This window comes from Ipomoea triloba, chromosome 2, assembly GCF_003576645.1.
Source record: "Ipomoea triloba cultivar NCNSP0323 chromosome 2, ASM357664v1".
Taxonomy (NCBI): Eukaryota; Viridiplantae; Streptophyta; class Magnoliopsida; order Solanales; family Convolvulaceae; genus Ipomoea; species Ipomoea triloba.
Window position 1 is genome coordinate 15,253,544 of NC_044917.1, and position 19,464 is coordinate 15,273,007.

Sequence of the window (19,464 nt, forward strand, 5' to 3'; positions counted from 1 at the left end):
AAGAGACTAAGGAATTCACTTTCTTAAAATTAAAAAAAAAAATGGCGACTTAGTCCATTAATTATGCCTAAATTGTAGACTAAGATATTCTCGTGTAATCAATATTACAATAAACCCAACATTGATAACTTGAAATCATGAATGTGAAACGTTTTTTTTTTTTTTTTTAATACTTGAAAAAAATTTACAAAATGACCAATTTGTCCTCTAATAAAAAAAAATGTTAACAAAATTTATAAGTAATTGAAATAACCACTTTTAACATAATTAATGGGGAAAGTTGTATATAGCAATAATTTATGGACTGAATCTATAATTTAAGCATAACTAATGGACTAAAATCGCTGGTGTTTCCAAGGATATATATATATATATATATATATATATATATATATATATATATATATATAAAGGATCAAGTGAAATAGAAGCCGCATGTAAGAAATAGGAATTAATTTCATCCATTGATCAAGTCCAGATCTAGGGTTCAAAATGCAGAAACTTAAAAAAAATGCGGTGGCATTATGGTAATTTTGTAAGTTTTTTTTTTTGCCTTCCAGTGCGTATTGTGCCTTCTTTCGGAGCACATTGTTATGCCATACAGAACACAATGTTATGGCTTCTAGAGCACAATTATGTGCCTTCATAGTGGATATTGTTTGCCTTAGAGTGCATATTGTCGATCTTCCTAAGCACATTGTTGTCCTTCCAATTTTTAGATCATAGGTGTTATATATATATATATATATATTTATATATATATATATATATATATATATATATATTAAAAAATATTTGATCATGAATGAATCACTAATTACAGTACACATTTTTGCATTTTCAGAGTTCCAGTGCACATTGTCCATTCTTCCAGAGCACATTGTTGTGCCTTCCAGAGTATTTTTTTTAAATCGTAGGTGGCGAACTTTTTATTAAAAGATCAATTAATCTCGATCGCTAATTACTAATTTGAGTTGAATATTGTTTGCTTGTTTATTATTTATGGTCGTTTATGATTTGTGTTGAAGGTCTTATATTAAATTTAATTTTTCAATAATTATTTCACATCTTTGTGCTTCCCGTGCACATTTTTTTTTTATCTTCCAGAGCACATTGTTATATCGTCCAAAGCACATTGTTGTGCCTTCCAGAACACATTGTTGAAGTTCATAGGTGACGAATTTTTTTTTTTTTTTTTTTATCTAGGGTTGAGATTCATTCTCATTTGTCACCTGATGCACCTATCTCACTTAAACTGGTCCCTATATATATATATATATATATATATATATATATATATATATATATATATATATATATATATATATATATATATTTATATTTATATATATATATTTATATATATATATATTTATTTATTTATTTATTGACGACTGATATGATTCATCCAATTGTATATATCAATAGTTGTATATATCCACATATTTTCTCTTTATTTTTCATCAACCTTCAACTATTTATATGGATATAAATAGTCCTAGTCAAACGAGAAATAATAAAATGAATATATAAAGAGAAGAATTCTAGTGTGCCAGGAGATAGAGTCCCAATACACCCCTCAAGCTTGAGATTATCTAGAGAGAACATTGAGCTTGTTCCTTAGATCAATGAATCTTGTTGTGGTTAGTGGCCTAGTGAAGATGTCTGCTAGCTGGTCTTTTGTGGAGATGAAGTTCACTTGTATTTCTTTTGATGCCACTTTGTCACAAACAAAATGGTAATCAATTTTAACATGTTTGGTTTGTGCATGAAACAAAGGATTTGCACACAAATAGGCAGCACCAAGATTGTAACACCAAAGTTTAGGTGGTTTTTGCATAGTAACGCTAACCTCTTTAATTAAAGCAACTAATCATGTGACTTCTGTTGAGACATCAGTTATGGCTTTGTACTCCGCTTTTGTTGAAGATCTAGCAACTGTCTTTTGCTTACGGAAAGTCCAGGAAATTAGATTTTTACCAAAAAAAAAAAAGACAACAAAACTACTAGTGGATTTGTGGTCATCATCAGGACAACCCGTCCAATCGGAGTCCAAGAATGCATGAATATCGTTGTCTGAATCTAACTTCATAAGCCGAAGACCATAGTCAAAAGTAGCATTTACATACCTTAGGACATGTTTTAGGGCAATCCAGTGATCATTGATTGGAGGCTACATAAATTGACAAAGCTTGTTGACAACAAAAGAGAGATTTGGACAAGTGATAGTGAGATATTGGAGTGCCCCAACTATGCTGCGATATTGTGTTGGATTATCATACAGTTGAGAGGAGTTTGATGCACTTAGCTTGTTGTTGACGGGAATTGGTGTGGAAATTCGTTTGCAGTGTTCCATCCTGGATCTTTTGAGTATCTCTAGCATATACCTCCGTTGTGATAGAAGAAGCACCCCCTTATTGTGAATTGTCTCAATCCCAAAGAAGAAGCTCGGTGGCTCCATATCTCGGCTTTTGAAAACATCAGCTAGTTTGCTCGTTACACAAGCCAAAAGAGTGGTGTTGCTACTCATAATTAGTATGTCATCAATATAAATAAGGAGATAAATGTGAGCATTAGCAGTAAAATAAATAAATAGAGATACATCAGTCTTTGATTCTTTGAAACCAATTGAGAGTAGATAATCCTAAAGACGTTTAAACTATGCACGTGGTGCTTGTTTCAAACCATAAAGAAACCGATGCAGTTTGCAGACATGGGTGGAAAAATTGTTATCAATATATCCTGGTGGTTGCTTCATGTAGACATTCTCACTCAGGCAGCCATTGAGGAAAGCATTGTGAACATCAAATTGTCTGATAGGCCAATCATTTGTTATGGTAAGAGTTAAAAGAAGTCTTAGTATAGTTGGTTTGTCGACCGGACTTAAAGTGTCAAAATAATATTTTCCTTCAACCTGATTGAACCCTTTTGCAATAAGTTTGGAGTTGTATCGTTCAATTGTACCATCAATTCTTCTTTTTTATTCTATAAACCCGTTTGCATCTAATCGCATTCATATCTCGTTCATGTGGAACCACCCTCCAAGTGTTGTTGTGTAGCAGTGCATTAAATTCTTCATCCATCGCGGTACTCCATTCAGGGTTTTTAACAGCTTGGGAGTGGTACGTGGGTTCTGAGTCATCAACACAATCAATTAAGGCTTTGTTACCTATGGAATCACGAGTCATGTGACTTAGGATCATCGAATGAGTGTGTTGAGGACATTCGGGCCTTAGAGTATGTTACGCAACATGCTAAAGATGGTGAGAGGGCCAAGAGACAAGTCTCAATTCCATTTAGACTTCGTGATTACATTTGCAGCTGAGTCTCCTAAATTTCAAGCCATGCAGACTAATTCTTGGTTATTTTATTTCAGTGGCAGTTAGTGGAGGAAGTGCCAAATAAATAGTACACTTTTAAGGAAACAGTTGTATGGAATCACTATATAAACTGTCATTAATAAAAGTAAGGGCATCACCTTGAATTTTCAATCTTCTTTGTATGAACTCTTAATACTCTGCTTCCTCCTCTATCTTTCTCTTCTGGAGGCTTCCACCCTCAATAGTGGAATATTTATCAAACAAAAACACAAACAATCACAACATTTTGGTGTTTTCATTGAGAGCCAATGGTGAATGAAGGCGTACAAACCCGTCAATGTTCTCTCGAAGAACAACTACACCACATGCGAGAAGCCTAGAGACAAATCGCAGAAGAACTCAGGCAAGCTCTGCAACCCAAAACCAAGCATTCAATGAGGCCCTCAATAATGCCATAACAGAGCTTTCCGTGCGCATCACCTCACTCAACGTCGTACCAACCGCTACCTCCTCATTCCCACCACCCCGGGCCATTACAAGCAACCCAAATCCACCGACCTTTACACCTCAACCACGTCATATTCGGTGTGACATGACCACTTTCGACGGCAGTAACCCGTTGGATTGGATCTTCCAAGTTGAAAAATATTTCAATTTGTGGGAGATTATGGAAGAGTAGAAAATTGACATTGCCAGCTTTTACATGGTGGGGCAAGCTTTGTCTTGGTTCCAATGGATGCACAAAAATCAACAATTGTCTTCCTAGCGGGCATTCACTACTGTACTTGAACAACGATTCAGACCTTCCTCGTACATGAATCACCGGGCGGCCCTTTTCAAACTGACTCAGAAAACCACAGTCACTGCATACCAGACAGAATTTGAAGCTATTAGAAACCGGGTCCAAGACCTAAACCCGGACGCAGTATTAGACTATTTTGTTTCCGGGCTAAAACCAACGATATAAGCCGAAATGACTATTTTGAAACCCAACAGTTTATCAAATGCTTTGGCTAAGCTAGTAGAGGATAAGCTTCGGAACACTCAACCGATGCAGTCCAAATTCTCACCACCTTGGAGGCCTTCCGGCGTCCACACAGGAAACCACCCAAACCCACCGCCAAACACTCTACCACCCTTGTTACAACTCCCTGCGCCCACAAACCATAAAACACAATTGCCAATACGGCGCCTTACTACTGCTGAAGCTCAAGAGCGAAGGGCCCAAGGATTATGTTACAATTGCGATGAGCGGTACAATTTTTAATCTTCTTGCCGGATGAACCTGACGAAGTAGGCGACAAGGAGGATGTTAACGAGAGGTCTCAAATGGTTGTTACTAGCTTAACCGTAGAGCCAGAACCCGAGATATCATTGCGTGCCTTGGTTGGGTCTTCAGGGCCCCGTTGTTTCACGATGCTCATAGACACAGGTAGTTCCCACAATTACCTCCAACCGCGGGTGGCAAACTACTTTCACCTCCCGGTTGATCGGGCTACTCGTTTCACGGTTGCTGTAGGAAATGGCGAGAAAATCCAAAGTGAGGGTACATGCAGGAATATCTCTTTTGACATGCAGGGAGCAAACTTTGAGGCAGATTTCCACATTTTAAAATTCTCCGATGCAGACACTGTTTTGGGAGTACAATGGTTGGAAGGATTGGGGAAGATCGTGACAGACTATAAAAAGTTGACAATGGAGTTTGAACACAAAGGCCATCCAATTTTGCTTGCAGGGAACAAGTCGGCATCCATCCAACCTGTGACTCACCATCAACTAATGCGGTTGCAGCAAGTAGATGCAGTATCTGAATGTTTCATGTTGATGTTACAACCTAATCCTTCCCCAACTGACCAAAATCAGCTAATCATCCAGTGCATGCTAAATAAATAGTCCAAAGTTTTCGACACTCCAAAGGGCCTACCTCCGAGTAGGAAACTGAACCACCATATCAATCTCTTACCACAATCAAGTCCCATGAATGTTAAACCATATCGATATCCTCATTTCCAAAAAAAAAATGAGATTGAACATCAACTCTAGGAAATGCTTCAAAATCAAGTTATTCGACCCTCCACTAGCCCATTTTTGTCCCCAATACTCTTAGTATGGAAAAAAGATGGAACATGGAGATTTTGCGTTGATTATAGGGCCCTAAATGTAGTTACCATCAAAGACCGCTTCGCTATTCCAACAATCGACGAGCTTCTTGATGAGTTACATGGTGCCACCATATTCTATAAACTTGATTTACGAAGTGGGTATTTTCATATTCGTGTCCATCCACCAGACATTCATAAGATTGCATTCCATACGCATGAAGGTCACTACGAATTTCTTGTAATGCCCTTTGGGCTCTCTAATGCCCCATCTACATTTCAGGCGACTATGCACGTTGTTTTCAAGCCTTGTCTACGGCGGTTTGTATTGGTTTTTATTGATGACATCCTTGTTTATAATCGCTCAACGTCTGACCATGTTCATCACCTTCAGATTGCCTTGGAGTTACTCTTACAACATGAGTTATATGCAAAATTATCCAAGTGTAGTTTTGCACATCAACAACTAGAGTTTTTGGGGCACCTAGTCTCGGCAAATGCCGTTAGTGTTGATCCTGCAAAGATACAGGCAGTATTAGAGTAACCTAAACCCAAAACGATGATTGAGGTGCGAGGTTTCCTTGGCCTAATTGGATATTATCGTCGATTTGTCCAAGGGTACGCCAAGATAGCCGACCCTTTAACACCCAAAAAGATCGGTCCGAGGACCATAACGGGCACCTTGCTCCCGTAGTGGGCACTATACACCCAAAAAGATCAGTCCGATGACCATAACAGGCACCTTGCTCCCGTAGTGGGCACCTTGCTCCCACGAATCGGTTCGAGAACCGTAACGGGCACCTTGCTCCCGTAGTGGACACTATACACCCAAAAAGATCGGTCTAAGGACCATAACGGGCACCTTGCTCCCACAAATCAGTTCGAGGACCGTAACGGGCACCTTACTCCCGTAGTTTTTTCTTACTTGTCGGTCGTAGCGTTTTTTCCGACCGCCATCGTAATTATGCCGAGATATGACCCCGGGCTTACAATGCCGGTGGTGGATGGACCGACCTAACCGGACTTATTACATATATTCTGCTATTACAATTTCCTAAGTATAAACCTATAACCTATACAAATTGCATTTTAGGCTATACGTTTTACAATTTGAAACTACTATTATAATTTACAGATTCACAATTCTAACAAAGTGGCATGAGCTTTGTAGAAAATGTGCCATGTCAGATGTCCGGGAACCCTGCTAGCATGTCGCATCCCCAATCATTGATCAGAAAATTCAGTTATACGCTTGACCATAAATAGTATAGAAAGTTGTGTATGAAACTGGCTACTTCCAATTTTTCGATCTGCAGCATCGACACAACCTCTAGAAATAGTTAAGAATTTCTCTAGCAGCTCTGGGGAGCTCGAATGGTGTCAGACCAGTCAATTCAAATAATCTTGGCAGTTTGTGTGCTGCTTGCAGCTCGGGAAGAGGATTAATGAATGGCTTGTTTGAGCTCGGTGACGCTGCTGAAGTTGTCTTGTGCCTAGTTAGTGAGTCTCGAACTAGTGTGACCGGTGTGACAGGGAAATGCTCAGGGGTGGTTTTTGAGAATTTCTGACTACTGGATTTAACTGGCAGCCTTCCCCCATGCGTAATCATATCCGATCAAATTCGCCTCAATAGTGGAAAAGATAACGAAAGTTATAACGGTAGGGGTATATTTGTAAAAAATATTATATAGTACAACTTTTATAGCATATTGTATAAAAAAAAAACTTAACAGAAAAAACTGACATAAATAAAGGGTATAACCTTCATTCACACTTATTATGTTTTCAGATCACCATATCATAAATTTGGGGGTGTTACAGAATTGTTATTAAATACTTGAATGATACACTATACCGGACTATTTATAGGGATATAAAGAGTCCTAGTCAATCGAGGAATAAGGACCCTAGATGGAATTAACTCTACAATGAATATACAAAGCGAAGAATTATAGTATGTCTAGGAGATAGAGTCATAATAGGCCGGACTAAGTCAATATATTTTTATGGGAAAAGTGTCAAATTGGCCCCCTAAGTCGGGTGGATAGTGCAATTAGGCCCCCTAACTGAAATAAGCTCCATTCAAGCCCCCTAAACCGGTAAAAAAGTGCAATTGAGTCCTAAATGACTTGTTTATCAGGTTACTACTCCTTGGACTGAAATTAGGTGCAAAACTTTATAATTTGTATCACACTTGATCATACTGTCAAATTAATTTGTATTCTATAAATAATTTTAATAATTTTTAAATATTTTTTTAAACAAAAAAAAAAAAAAGAAGCAAAAGTCGGCAGTCCCAGCTAGGGACTGTCGACTTTTGTTTTTTGTTGTTTTTTTTTTCAAAAACATTATTTAAATAATTGTTTTTATATTATTAAAAAAGTTTTGTAAAATTATTTTAAATAATTTAAAAATAATTATTTTAAATAATTAAAAAAAAACAAAAAATAGAAAATTACATTTTTCGTCTCTAAAGGATAAATGAGCACAAAAGGACGAAAAATGCAATGCCAATATAGAATTCGTCCATGAGTGTTGGTTATGTTCACTTTTCATCCTTGAGTTATACTAAAATTGTAAATTTCGTCCCTAATGTTTTATTAATAAACGGACAAAAAGTGCAACATCAATTATAACTTAGGGATGAAAAATGTGTATGGCCAACACTTGGGGACGAATTCTACAAATTAATTTGACAGTAGGACCAAATTATTAAACGGGCGGTGGCTGTTTTTCAATATTTTTTAAATTTTTTTATTTATAATAAATAAAAATATTTTTTTTGAACTGAAATAAATAAAAATATTTGTTTTGAAAAATAAAATAAAAAAATGAAAAAGTGTCAAATTGGCCCCCTAAACTGGGTGGATAGTGCAATTTGGCATCCTAATTGAATTTGACCTGATAAACAAGTCATTTAGGACTCAATTGCACTTTTTACCGGTTTAGGGGGCTTGAATGAAGCTTTTTTCAGTTAGGGGGCCTAATTGCACTATTCACCCAACTTAGGGGGCCAATTTGACACTTTTCCCTATTTTTATTGTTTGGTCCGGTCTAGGCCAACCCAATCTAGTCCTAAGAGTAACCGAGCATATGAAAAAGGTCTTTTCATTTGACACTATTCAAGGAGTTAGAGAGAAGGAGAGAGAGGAGCATGAGAGATGGTTGGATTCAAAAAATGTCTTATGAATAAAAATTTTAGAAGATATTTTTTGTCAAAATAATTCTTTTTTCTTTAACTAGAAACAAGATTTTTTTATTAGCTTCATTTTTCTTGAATAATCACAAACTAAAAGAATAAAATTAATTATTTTAAAAAATAAAATAAAATTTAAAAAAAAAATTCCATACATGTTACTGTCATAATATCACTTAAACTCTACTATCATCTTTCTTTGTCAGTTTTCATTACAAGAAGTTAAAAACCTCCCAGTCTACTGTATTATGACTGAAGAGACTTCATCTAATTACTTCGCAATAAAGTAACCGTAATACTCAAAAGTTATGCCAAATTATACAATATATTTAGGTAAAGTTTAAAAAAAAAAAAAAAAAACAGAAACTCGCAACTATTATTCAAAAGTGTACATTGGATAAGTTCCGCTCGATTTGACCGAAAAGTTTGTATATGATAATAATATTTCACTCACTTGAATAGTGTGTGTATAAACTAGTCAAATACCATGCATCTATTTATACTATATATAAAAGTAAATCCTTTTATATCATTTTTCCATCCAAACTTTTGTAGTTAATTAATTAAATATTTTATTAGTCAAATAATTAATAAAACTTATTTCATAAGAAAATATAAAATGAAAATTAACTAATATCTATTAATTGATAATATTGTTTCTATATTCACGTATCAATTAATAGTTTCAATATACTATTAATTAATAAAAGTAAAATCAATACTAATATTATTAATTAATTGGTAAAAAATTAATAAAGTTTAATTGGTAACAAAATTTTATTTACCAAATTCTATGAATAATTAAACCGTTATAATTGTGAGAATAAATGGAAACAAATTCAACGTGATTTTATAACAAAAAAAAATTATTAATTATTATTTACACCAATAATAATGATTCAAATACTTATCTATACTTCTATTAGTTCTATATCTATACTACTATTAATAAAAATAAAGGCATCCTTTGTGAAATTCCTGTCCAAACAATAGTAAAGATAAAATGAAAAATAAAACCGATTTTACTAATTGAAAAGGAAACAGAAATTATGCAAATTGGAAAAGGAAAAGGAAATTACTAATTGACTAAAAATTATTTAAAAACTTTAAAAAAAAATTAATTATACTTTCCTTTTGAAAACTTTAAATTATTTAAATTTAAAAAAAAATTAATTAAACATAGATTGTTAGATTTTTTTTTTTTAATAATTACAATTAATTCATTCAAATATGGAGGAGGAAGAAAAAACTAAATGCAATATGGTGAAAATGAATATATACTTAAGGTATAAAAGTATGATTGCATATATATTAGTGTAATTGACTAATAATAATTGCCTAATAATTATTATGGTAATTAAATTTCTCATTTTTCTATATTTATTTTAGTAATAATATAATTATATAAGTCATATTACTCGATCTTTTTAAGATAATTGTAGACAAACAAGTCATATATTATTCAATTAATTGAGTAATACTTTTGCACTAATCTTATAATCAAATAAATGTACACATTCAATATTAGAGTTTTTTTTTTTTATAATTTCATCTTTATTTTTATTATCTAAATATATAATATAAAAATTTATCCGTGTATCGAATGTTATAATTTATATTTTTTTTTGAGAACCTGCTGAAGCACAAAGAGTCAACAGTTGCCTCCACTGAGGCTCGAACCCACTCCCATCATCCATGTGAAAGTATAAACCGGGACACCGGGTGTCATTAGACCACAAGGTCTTTGGCATGTTATAAATTATATAAGAGTTAATTATCGAAATGGTCCCCCGACTATAGCGAAATTACCAATTTGGTCCTCAACTATTTTTTTAATTAATAAAGTCTTCAACTTTGGAAATGTTAACCAATTTAGTCCTTTGTTAGGTTTGACGTTAAAAGTCTGTATAATTTAAGGGTATTCTTGGAATTTCATGTTGCTTTCGAGCTGCCCAGGCTGCCCACGTATCCACTTCAGAAATTAGACTCAAAATTCCAAATTTTTTGGTTCTAGAGGTTGGATGTGCCATTCTTGTGGCTGCTACATGTTGCAAGAGCGAGGAAGAAACTTGGCCTTCTGCAAAGCCATCTGCATCTTCCGCTGCTCTACCTAGCCATCAGTCTCCTCCAGATCCTTCTCCAGCTGCCATCCGAACGCCTCTCTCACAGCGGCGCAGTGGCACTTGCGGTTGAAGTTTTGCTGTGCCCAGAAGCATCCGTGTCGTGGTTGCTTCTCTTTTTTCCTTTGCCAACTCGGAATTATATTGTTCTCCTTGTGGAATAAGTATATCTCACAGTGGCTAAGTTGTTGCTCTTGACTCTCTATTTGGTTCAAACAGTCCCGTGCACACCTCAAGCTTTCAAATATGGCTACTGTAACCTGCAATCTCTTTTTGGTAGTCCTAGAAGCCCAGTTTTGAGGTGGAAAATCATCTTCATTTTGATGACAACATTACCAGGGACTGTCTCATCATCATCATCCTTTCGTCACTCTAAGATAGCCCCTTCAAGATTATTTCCCACTGCCATTGATCCAGACGCCTGCAAGACCATAATGAAACAAACGGTGCCGAGCTATGGCGGAAGTGCGACCAGAACTCCGGCAGGTTTGCTGCGAAAGTTCTTGGACAAATTCCTTCCTTCCATAGAAGCTGCGACGATGGAGTTTGGTTTGGTCAGAAGCGAATTCAACCGCCCCAGAAAAGTTCAAGTAGTTGCAGATTGTGTAGAGCTCATGCAATTCTTTTAGAAGTATAATAGATTTCTTGATTTGTTACTCTGTTAGTGAAGTTAGAAGTTAGTTAGGTTCTCTGTTCATTACTCTCAGTGATGTATATAAATACTAAAAGCTTTCAATGATGAGAAAATATCACTTCTTTGGTTCCTTGTCTCTGCTTCTTTTGCTGCTCCGTCACAAAATCTCTATTAATGAAGCTCCGGATATCATTAAAGCTCTTGCTAGTAAAACCAAAAAGTCATGCCACCACGCCGACGCGCAAACTTCTCTCAGCGCCGTTCTCACCAACCACCTTACTTGCATGGACCGTTTAGACTCGCCAAAAAAATCTCTAGTGAAGGGAGATCTTGAAGCCCAGCTCTTAAGATCTCTAATAGCCTTGCAGTTCTCGCTAATATCATCGGCCAAAACGAAGAGGAGAACAATTTCCACATACCTTGTGAAATTCCAACAATACCCTTAAAATAAACAGACTTTTGACGCTGACCTAACGGATGACTAAATTGGTTAACATTTTCAAAGTTGAGGACTTTATTAGTTAAAAAAAATAGTCAAGGACCAAGTTGGTAATTTCGCTATAATTGGGGGACCATTTCGGTAATTAACTCTTTATATAATTGTATATCGATCCAAATATTCTTAAAATATTATAACAAATCCATTCCGTGTAACTCACGAGCAAAAATACTAGTTATATTTTATAATTAAATAAGTTTCCAATGAGAAAAAAATGACTTTATTATTACATTTGTAATAATGAAGAATTGTAAATTATGAAAAAGGTATAAGAAAATAGATACACTGTACACATTATTACATTAAATTGTTATTTTTGTAATACACATTAAATTGTTTTTTTTTTTTTGTTGAAAACTATTAAATTGTTATTTATTACACAATACATTATAATTTTTTTGAGTACTCCTGACTCTATTATACTATACTGTCTGTCCATACATACTTTCTCAATCTATTGACGCACAAAAAATCAATATCTTCACTAAAATTTGAATTTGTAACCTCCCATTTAGTAGAGTTAGAGAGGTGTCATTGAGTTACAAACTACTTGGCAAAATAACAATTTATTCACTAACATTAAAAAGATAAGAAATAAAGGAAAGTGGTAAGGTACTTTATTTTGCATCCTTAAAAAAAAAAGGGTAAAGATAGTGCTTAGGAAACATCCCACTATTAAAGAAATCAGCAGACTGGGCCGTTTGCTTTAGCGTGAAAGTTACTGCGAAAATGAATGAATACAACATGTGAAAACGACCAAAAGTCCAAAAGATACTATTCTCAATGCCTTTGTTTCATTTCTTCTCTCATTTTTTTTGGAAGGTAAACGTAACTATTCCATTAATTCATAACATAAAACGTTTACATCAATGATCAATGAAATGGTAAACCATTCCTTACAGTTAGACATAGAAACAACTTTTCTAACTATGCTATAGAAAAACTTGAATCGCAGACTGTTTCATAACTATAAAGCTATGTTCCTTCAGGGAGTTTAAAGCTTCATCAAAGATCTGAGTCTTCGTCATCATTCTTTTTTGCTCGCCTAGGATAAGATCAACACTTATCAAAACCAAACTAAACGATTTATGCTAATGAAAATGAAAATCTCGTAAAAGTAACGAGAGGAAAAATGCTCGTGAAACTAACGAGAGGAAAACACAATAATAGAGAAAATAAAAAGTGGGTAAAGTCAAAGTAGGTTTGGGAGTTCAAGACTAACAACACAAACCCCAAATACCTACCTATTATTATTTTATTCAAAGGGAGAGAAAACGGAAGAAGAAGATCTGTGGCGGTGGTCGGAGGCGGACGGAACTGCGACGGTGGTCGGGGCGGAAGAAGAGCGAGAGCAAACATAGAAGGTGACCAAAACCGCCGGCTTCAAAGCTCCATTAGAGCTCCGCCCGGAGGCCGGCGGTGGAAGCCGAAGTTGAGCAGCAGAGAAAGACGTTTAGTTTTAGAGAGAAAAGGGAGGCAGCATTAGGGTTTTCTGAAATTGGATTTTGTTTATTTCTTCTCTCATTATTATTATTATTTTTGTTATTATTATTATTAGCATTACACTTGTGTGAGTAATCCGTAAAACAGATCAAGTCGATAGGATCAATATGCAAATGTAATACTTATATTGAAAAATGTAACACTAATTAAGAATAAAATATTTGTTATTTATAAAAAAAAATGTAATACTTTTAAAGACAAATATAATATTTTTGTATTTGATGTAAAAATATTATATTTTTCATCAAAAAGTATTACATTTTTTCCTTATAAGTAATGTTGGCATGTCTTTATTACTTATAAGAGAAAACGTAATACTTTGAAAAAAAAAAATACTTATAGTTAGTAAAGTATACTTCTGTTTAATTTTGGAAAATAAAGTATATAATTTTGTAAAACATCTTGCATTGTGACCTATGCCACAATAAATAAATAAACAAACTATATATATTATATATAGTCATATTAGGTGAAAAGAGGCGACTAGTAAAAAATTTAGTTTTTCATTTTCTTACGAATGATAAACCCAATGTATTAAATTTATAAACTCAATTTGCTCATCTCAACAACAAACTAATTTTTCTCAAAAAAAAAAAAAACAAACTAATTTTTACATAATTACCCTTAAAAAAATTTTTTTTACCCTTAAATTTGATTTGATTTTTACTAAATGGATATTTAATTGAATGACCACACACGCACGCACACATACATGATATATATATATATATATATATATATATATATATATATATATATATATATAAAATAGAGATCAAATGCGGTAATATGCTTCAGGTAAAAGATGAGGTCTAATTTCAACCGTTGATCTAATCAAAATGAACAACTCAGATTGAAGAAAATTAAAAAAAAAAAAACGCGGTGCCAATTTGATCTTTTTGCATATTGGTCAAACTTAACTACTTAAGATGTGTCGTTCTCCTTCTTAAGGTGTGTCGTTTTTCTTCTTAAGAAACAACTATTGTGAACAATTATTTATCGAACACCCTAGTGTTCAATAAAATGTCTTTGTAAAGTTTTACTTTCCATTTATATACTCCGTGATAAAATATAAAGTATAACTTTATTACACCTATAAGTCTATAACAGGGTAATCTACGCGAAATTACTTTCCTAGCTTTTTATTAGTTTGACATTCTTTCCTGTGAGTAAAATTTCCTATACATTCTAAAAGAGTTAATACCAATATAGTCATCGACTATAGTAGTTTTATACAATTTATTTAATCATAAATAACTTTTGTGCTCAATTTAGTCATCGACTTGGATGGTTTTATCCAATTTAGTTCTTTGTTAAAAATTATGTTAGTTGACTATTAAGAATATGGTACTAATGGTAATTTCTTATCCTTCATCCTATTTGGGATGATTCCTTCTTCTTTCTCTTATTAAGATTTATGCAGAAATGTAAATCTTTGTACCCAAATCAGAAGAAGGAATCATTCCAAATGGGATGAAGGATGAGAAATTACTATTAAGACCATATTTCTAATTGTTCACTAACCAAATTTTTAACAAAAAATTAAATTGTATAAAACTATCAAAATCGATAACTAAATTAAATATAAAAAAATCATTTAAAATTAAATTGAGTAAAATCACGATAGTCCATAGTTGATGACTATATTGGTATCAACTCCATTCTAACAAATCAAAGCAAATCCATAGTAGGTAGGTACTCCCTTTTCTCTCTAAAACAAAAAGCCTTTCTCTTCTGCTGCTCAACTTCGACTTCCATCGACGGCCTCTGGCCGGAGCTCTAATGGAGCTTTGAGCCGGCGGTTTTGGTCACCTTCTACGTTTGCTCTCGCTCTTCTTTTGCCTCGACCACCGTCGCAGCTCCGTCCACCTCCGACCACCGCCACAGATCTTCTTCTTCCGTTTTCTTTCCCTTTGAATAAAATAATAGTAGGTAGGTATTGGGGTTTGTCTTGGTAGTCTTGAACTCCCAACCCAACTTTGGCTTTACCACTTTTTATTTTCTATATTATTGTGTTTTCCTCTCGTTATTTTCACGGGCTTTTTTCCCCTCGTTACTTTCACGAGCTTTTCATTATCATTAGCATAAATCGTTTAGTTTGGTTTCGGCAAGTGCTGATCTTATCCTGGGCGAGCAAAAAAGAATGATGACGAAGACCCAGATCTTTGATGAAGCTTTAAGCTCCTTGAAAGAACATAGCTTCATAGTTATGAAACAGTCTGCGATTCAAGTTTTCTATAACATAGTCAGAAAAGTTGTTTCTATGTCTGACTGTAAGGAATGGTTTACCATTTCATTGATCGTTGATGTAAACGCTTTATGTTATGAATTAATAGAATAGCTACGTTTATCTTCAAAAAAAAAAAAAATCCATAGTAGCTATTTGTAGAGAGTATTACTATTATTATTTTTTCAATTGCATTTCTGGTATTATTTTCCTGGGGAGTATATATTACTGTAGTGTTGTAATGGCGCCCACTGTATGAAACTTCTCTCTCTGTCCTTTCCCGCAACTTTCACCTTCTTGGAATTCTTCTTCTCAAACTTGTCTCTAATTCTTTCGGAACCCTAAAATTTCCAATTTCCTTGCACGAAAATTCACCGTTTCTGTAACTGCGCTACCTTGTATCCCTATATAGACACATAAATCTGTGTATATATACATATAGAGAGAGAATTGGGGCCGCCTGCAGCAATGAGCTGGAGGAGAGTGGCGAAGTCGTTGCAGGCACTGGCAGCGCATAGCTTGTTGCTCTGCTTCACCCTTTTGCTCGTTCTTAAGCTCGATCGCATAATCTTCTGCTCTTGGTGGTTAGTCTTTTTATTTTCTATTAATTTTTTTTTCATCTTTAGAAAAATTTTCTAAGCTTTCGTATCGAAAGTTTGGACCTTTTATTTAATTTTTTTTCTTTTTAATTTTGAGCTCATAATTATTTAATTTAATTCTGCGTTAGTTTAGACAAAATACTCTTGGAACAATTAAAAAAGGAAATCTTTTGTGGGAGGAATACGATAATCGGGACTCGGGAGAACATTTCTGAGTGAATTTATTTATTTATGTTTTTGATATAAGAACCTGAAACAATTTAGGGGGTTGTGCCATTTTATGAAGGCTCAGTCTTTCCAAATTCAACTTGTTGCTCTGGGTTTTTCCGAATTCTGCGAAGATTTATTCTTTTCCATAATTCTTGACAAAATATGTTGGAGATGCATAGTACACTAAATAGATGAACAACACACATTCCTGTCTTTCTAGAAGCAAGTTGTGGAAATGGTGCTCTAGTGTTTGTTGAAAGTTGAAAGGTATAATCTTGCCTATAGTATTTTCAGACAAAGACATTAGAGTGTGCAGATGTTAACAAGAGGTCCAGTTATAAGTAGAAAGGAAGAACAAAGAGATGTGGTGACATATGTCCTTGGTCTTTTTAAACAAATTTGATTTTTGAAGCTTTCTTCCATATTTGGTTGTTGAATTGTTACTGGCTATTTTCCTTAAATACTGAATATCCATGCTTGGATATGCAGGATAGTATTCTTCCCTTTATGGCTATTTCATGCAGTTGTTGCTCGGGGAAGATTCTCGCTGCCTGCTCCTGCAATTCCCCATGACCGTCATGTATGGCAATAATATTCTGTAAATGGTGATCTTTTGTCTTTTAGTACAAATTTGTTGACTATGTTGCATGATTATTATCCTTATTGGTGTTTTGTACTTTTGTTCTTCTGAATAGTGGGCACCATGCCATGCTGTTGTGGCAACACCATTGCTGGTCTCCTTTGAATTACTTCTGTGTATCTATCTTGAGAGCAAATATGGTAAGGAAGGGAAATACTAGTCTTTTCCAAAGCCATATTGGCATAAAATTCCAAAATTTTCTCTTTGCAATATGACCTAGTGTTCACACATGCTCATTCAAGTCTATATTTTTAATGTGAAAGAGGAAACCATTCTATTTCTATTTGTCAGTCTGTCTCTCTTTTGGTCCTCTCTCACATGATTGTCATGAATCATAGCCTTTGTTAATCCTTTTCTTCTTTTTCCTGAATGTGCAGTCACTCATTTTCCAGCTGTCAATTTAAGAATCGTGTTCCTTCCCTTGCTGGCATTTGAGATAATTATATTAATTGACAATTTCAGGTATGATCTCTTCTTCTTATTGTTGTTGTTATTTTCTTATGAATCATTTGGTTGCTTAACTATGACAAGGGTGAAAAACAGAGTGTGATGTACTAAATGAATAAATGTGGACACATCTCATGCTCATAATCTTCTTTTTCTTGGAATCTGGTATTCATTAATATTGTTTTTAAGTATAAAATTCCTATAGCATAAAAATAGTGGACAGATTCTTGGTACTATAAAATGAAAACCTTAGTTGTTTAACAAGAGATAATTGGATAAAGTGAATTACGGGGTATAGATTTTGTTTAATAATCTATGCTATGTAGAAGTATACTCATAACTTTAATTATAATGCAGAATGTGTAAGGCTTTATTACCCGGAGATGATGAAGGCATTAATGATGAGGCAATCTGGGAGACACTTCCTGTAAGCTTTCTTCCTAAGAATATTTCCAAGAATTTCCAATCTTTGTTATATCTATTTTTTCTTTCTATCAATATTTTTCCTGAATGCACTTTCTAATTGATTTATGAGACAAATTCAACACAGAACTGTCAGTAAAAAACTGTCTTGATCAATACCCTGTCTCTTGAAACCAAAATATTATTGTCTTTACTACTTGATAGATACAGAGTAAATAATATCAACAACTCAAATTATATATAGATTCCACACAACATGAGGGGCTGAGGATGAAAAAAGAGGATTTCCACAGGGTCACCTGTCCTAATACAACTCTAATCCAAACACATTTTAACTACAGGATTCTAATGGAATTTATTATTATTGTTGTTATAAAACACTGATTTTGGTGCTAAGGATGTCATTAAGAGTTCTTCGGTCAAGATTTTAATTTCAGTTGAAGATTGGACAGGCTGGGCTTTCTTTTTCTTCTCTCTACTTCTTTATTTATTCTGTGGGGGAAAACATAATGAAATGCTAAATTCTGGGAGTATGCGCTGGCTGCAAATAATATCTTGTACCTGTAGAGTATGCCAAATTTAGCATGCATCTTTTTTTTTTTTTTTTTTTTCTTGAGGTGGAAATTGTTTATTATATTTTTTAAGGATTCAAAAGCTTCCTACATTAGTAAATTTTCATGTGATCATGTCAGTTTAAAAAAATCTCAAAAGTGTTTCTTATCTGTGTCCAATGCTGCCACTTGCCTGGTAAACAAGGAATTCTCCTTTGTGAAAACTACTTGATTATTTAGGGTTTGAAGTCTTGAAATATGTTAGGAATATGATTTTTAACCCATTCAAAAGTACCACTTCTCTTTGTCAACACATTTTTCATGATTAATGGGTTTTCTTCATGTTTGGTTGGAATGAAATAATTTAGTAATTTCTTTGTTTTGGCACATAATAAAATGCAGCTATGTTAATCTGCTTATTGTGGCTTCTTGAGGCTTGGTGGAGTTCTCTGCTGTGTGCTTTAGAAAAGCTGCTGTGGCTGAATAAGTTTCATTCTGTATTTTTTTGCATGTGGATTCTGAAGATATTGATTTGATTGTCAACTTAGGACTTCAGTCTTCCATTGGACCATCTACATGATTATGACTTCAAATTGTTCATTGTTATGTAGCGTTGTAGTCTATTTCTTCAACTTCAGGTTTATTTTAACTTTCTGTTGGTCTAACAGTGTTGGCTTGTCTTCAATCAACTTTTCTGCTACTTACACCAACTGGTGTTAGGCATATATGAATTTTGAATCCCTGTACAATTTAATTTTGTTGCTATCTATGAAAGTAGTACCTATATTTCAGTAAAGTCAGCTTCAACTAATGAGTGTGTTATTTGTTATTAGCACTTCTGGGTTGCAATCTCCATGGTGTTCTTTGTAGCTGCTACAGTGTTCACCCTTCTCAAACTTACTGGTAACTCCTCTCTCTCTCTCTCTTTGCCTGTATGCTTCTTCTTTTTTTTGCTTTTTTTTTTTTTTTTTTTTTTTTTTTTTTTTTTTTTTTTTT

General features: G+C 34.1%; 1 protein-coding gene across 1 annotated transcript in view; it reads left to right on the forward strand.

Annotated features, from left to right (window-relative positions):
* Positions 1-15,831: 15,831 nt before the first annotated feature.
* Positions 15,832-19,464, forward strand: part of LOC116011157 — a 7,609-nt gene continuing 3,976 nt past the window's right edge. Inside the window, exons 1-6 of the mRNA XM_031250681.1 lie at positions 15,832-16,182; positions 16,897-16,987; positions 17,103-17,187; positions 17,425-17,509; positions 17,852-17,921; positions 19,302-19,371. Coding sequence (XP_031106541.1) covers positions 16,067-16,182; positions 16,897-16,987; positions 17,103-17,187; positions 17,425-17,509; positions 17,852-17,921; positions 19,302-19,371 — 517 coding nt within the window. The 5' untranslated portion in view covers positions 15,832-16,066. The remainder of the gene's footprint in view (positions 16,183-16,896; positions 16,988-17,102; positions 17,188-17,424; positions 17,510-17,851; positions 17,922-19,301; positions 19,372-19,464) is intronic.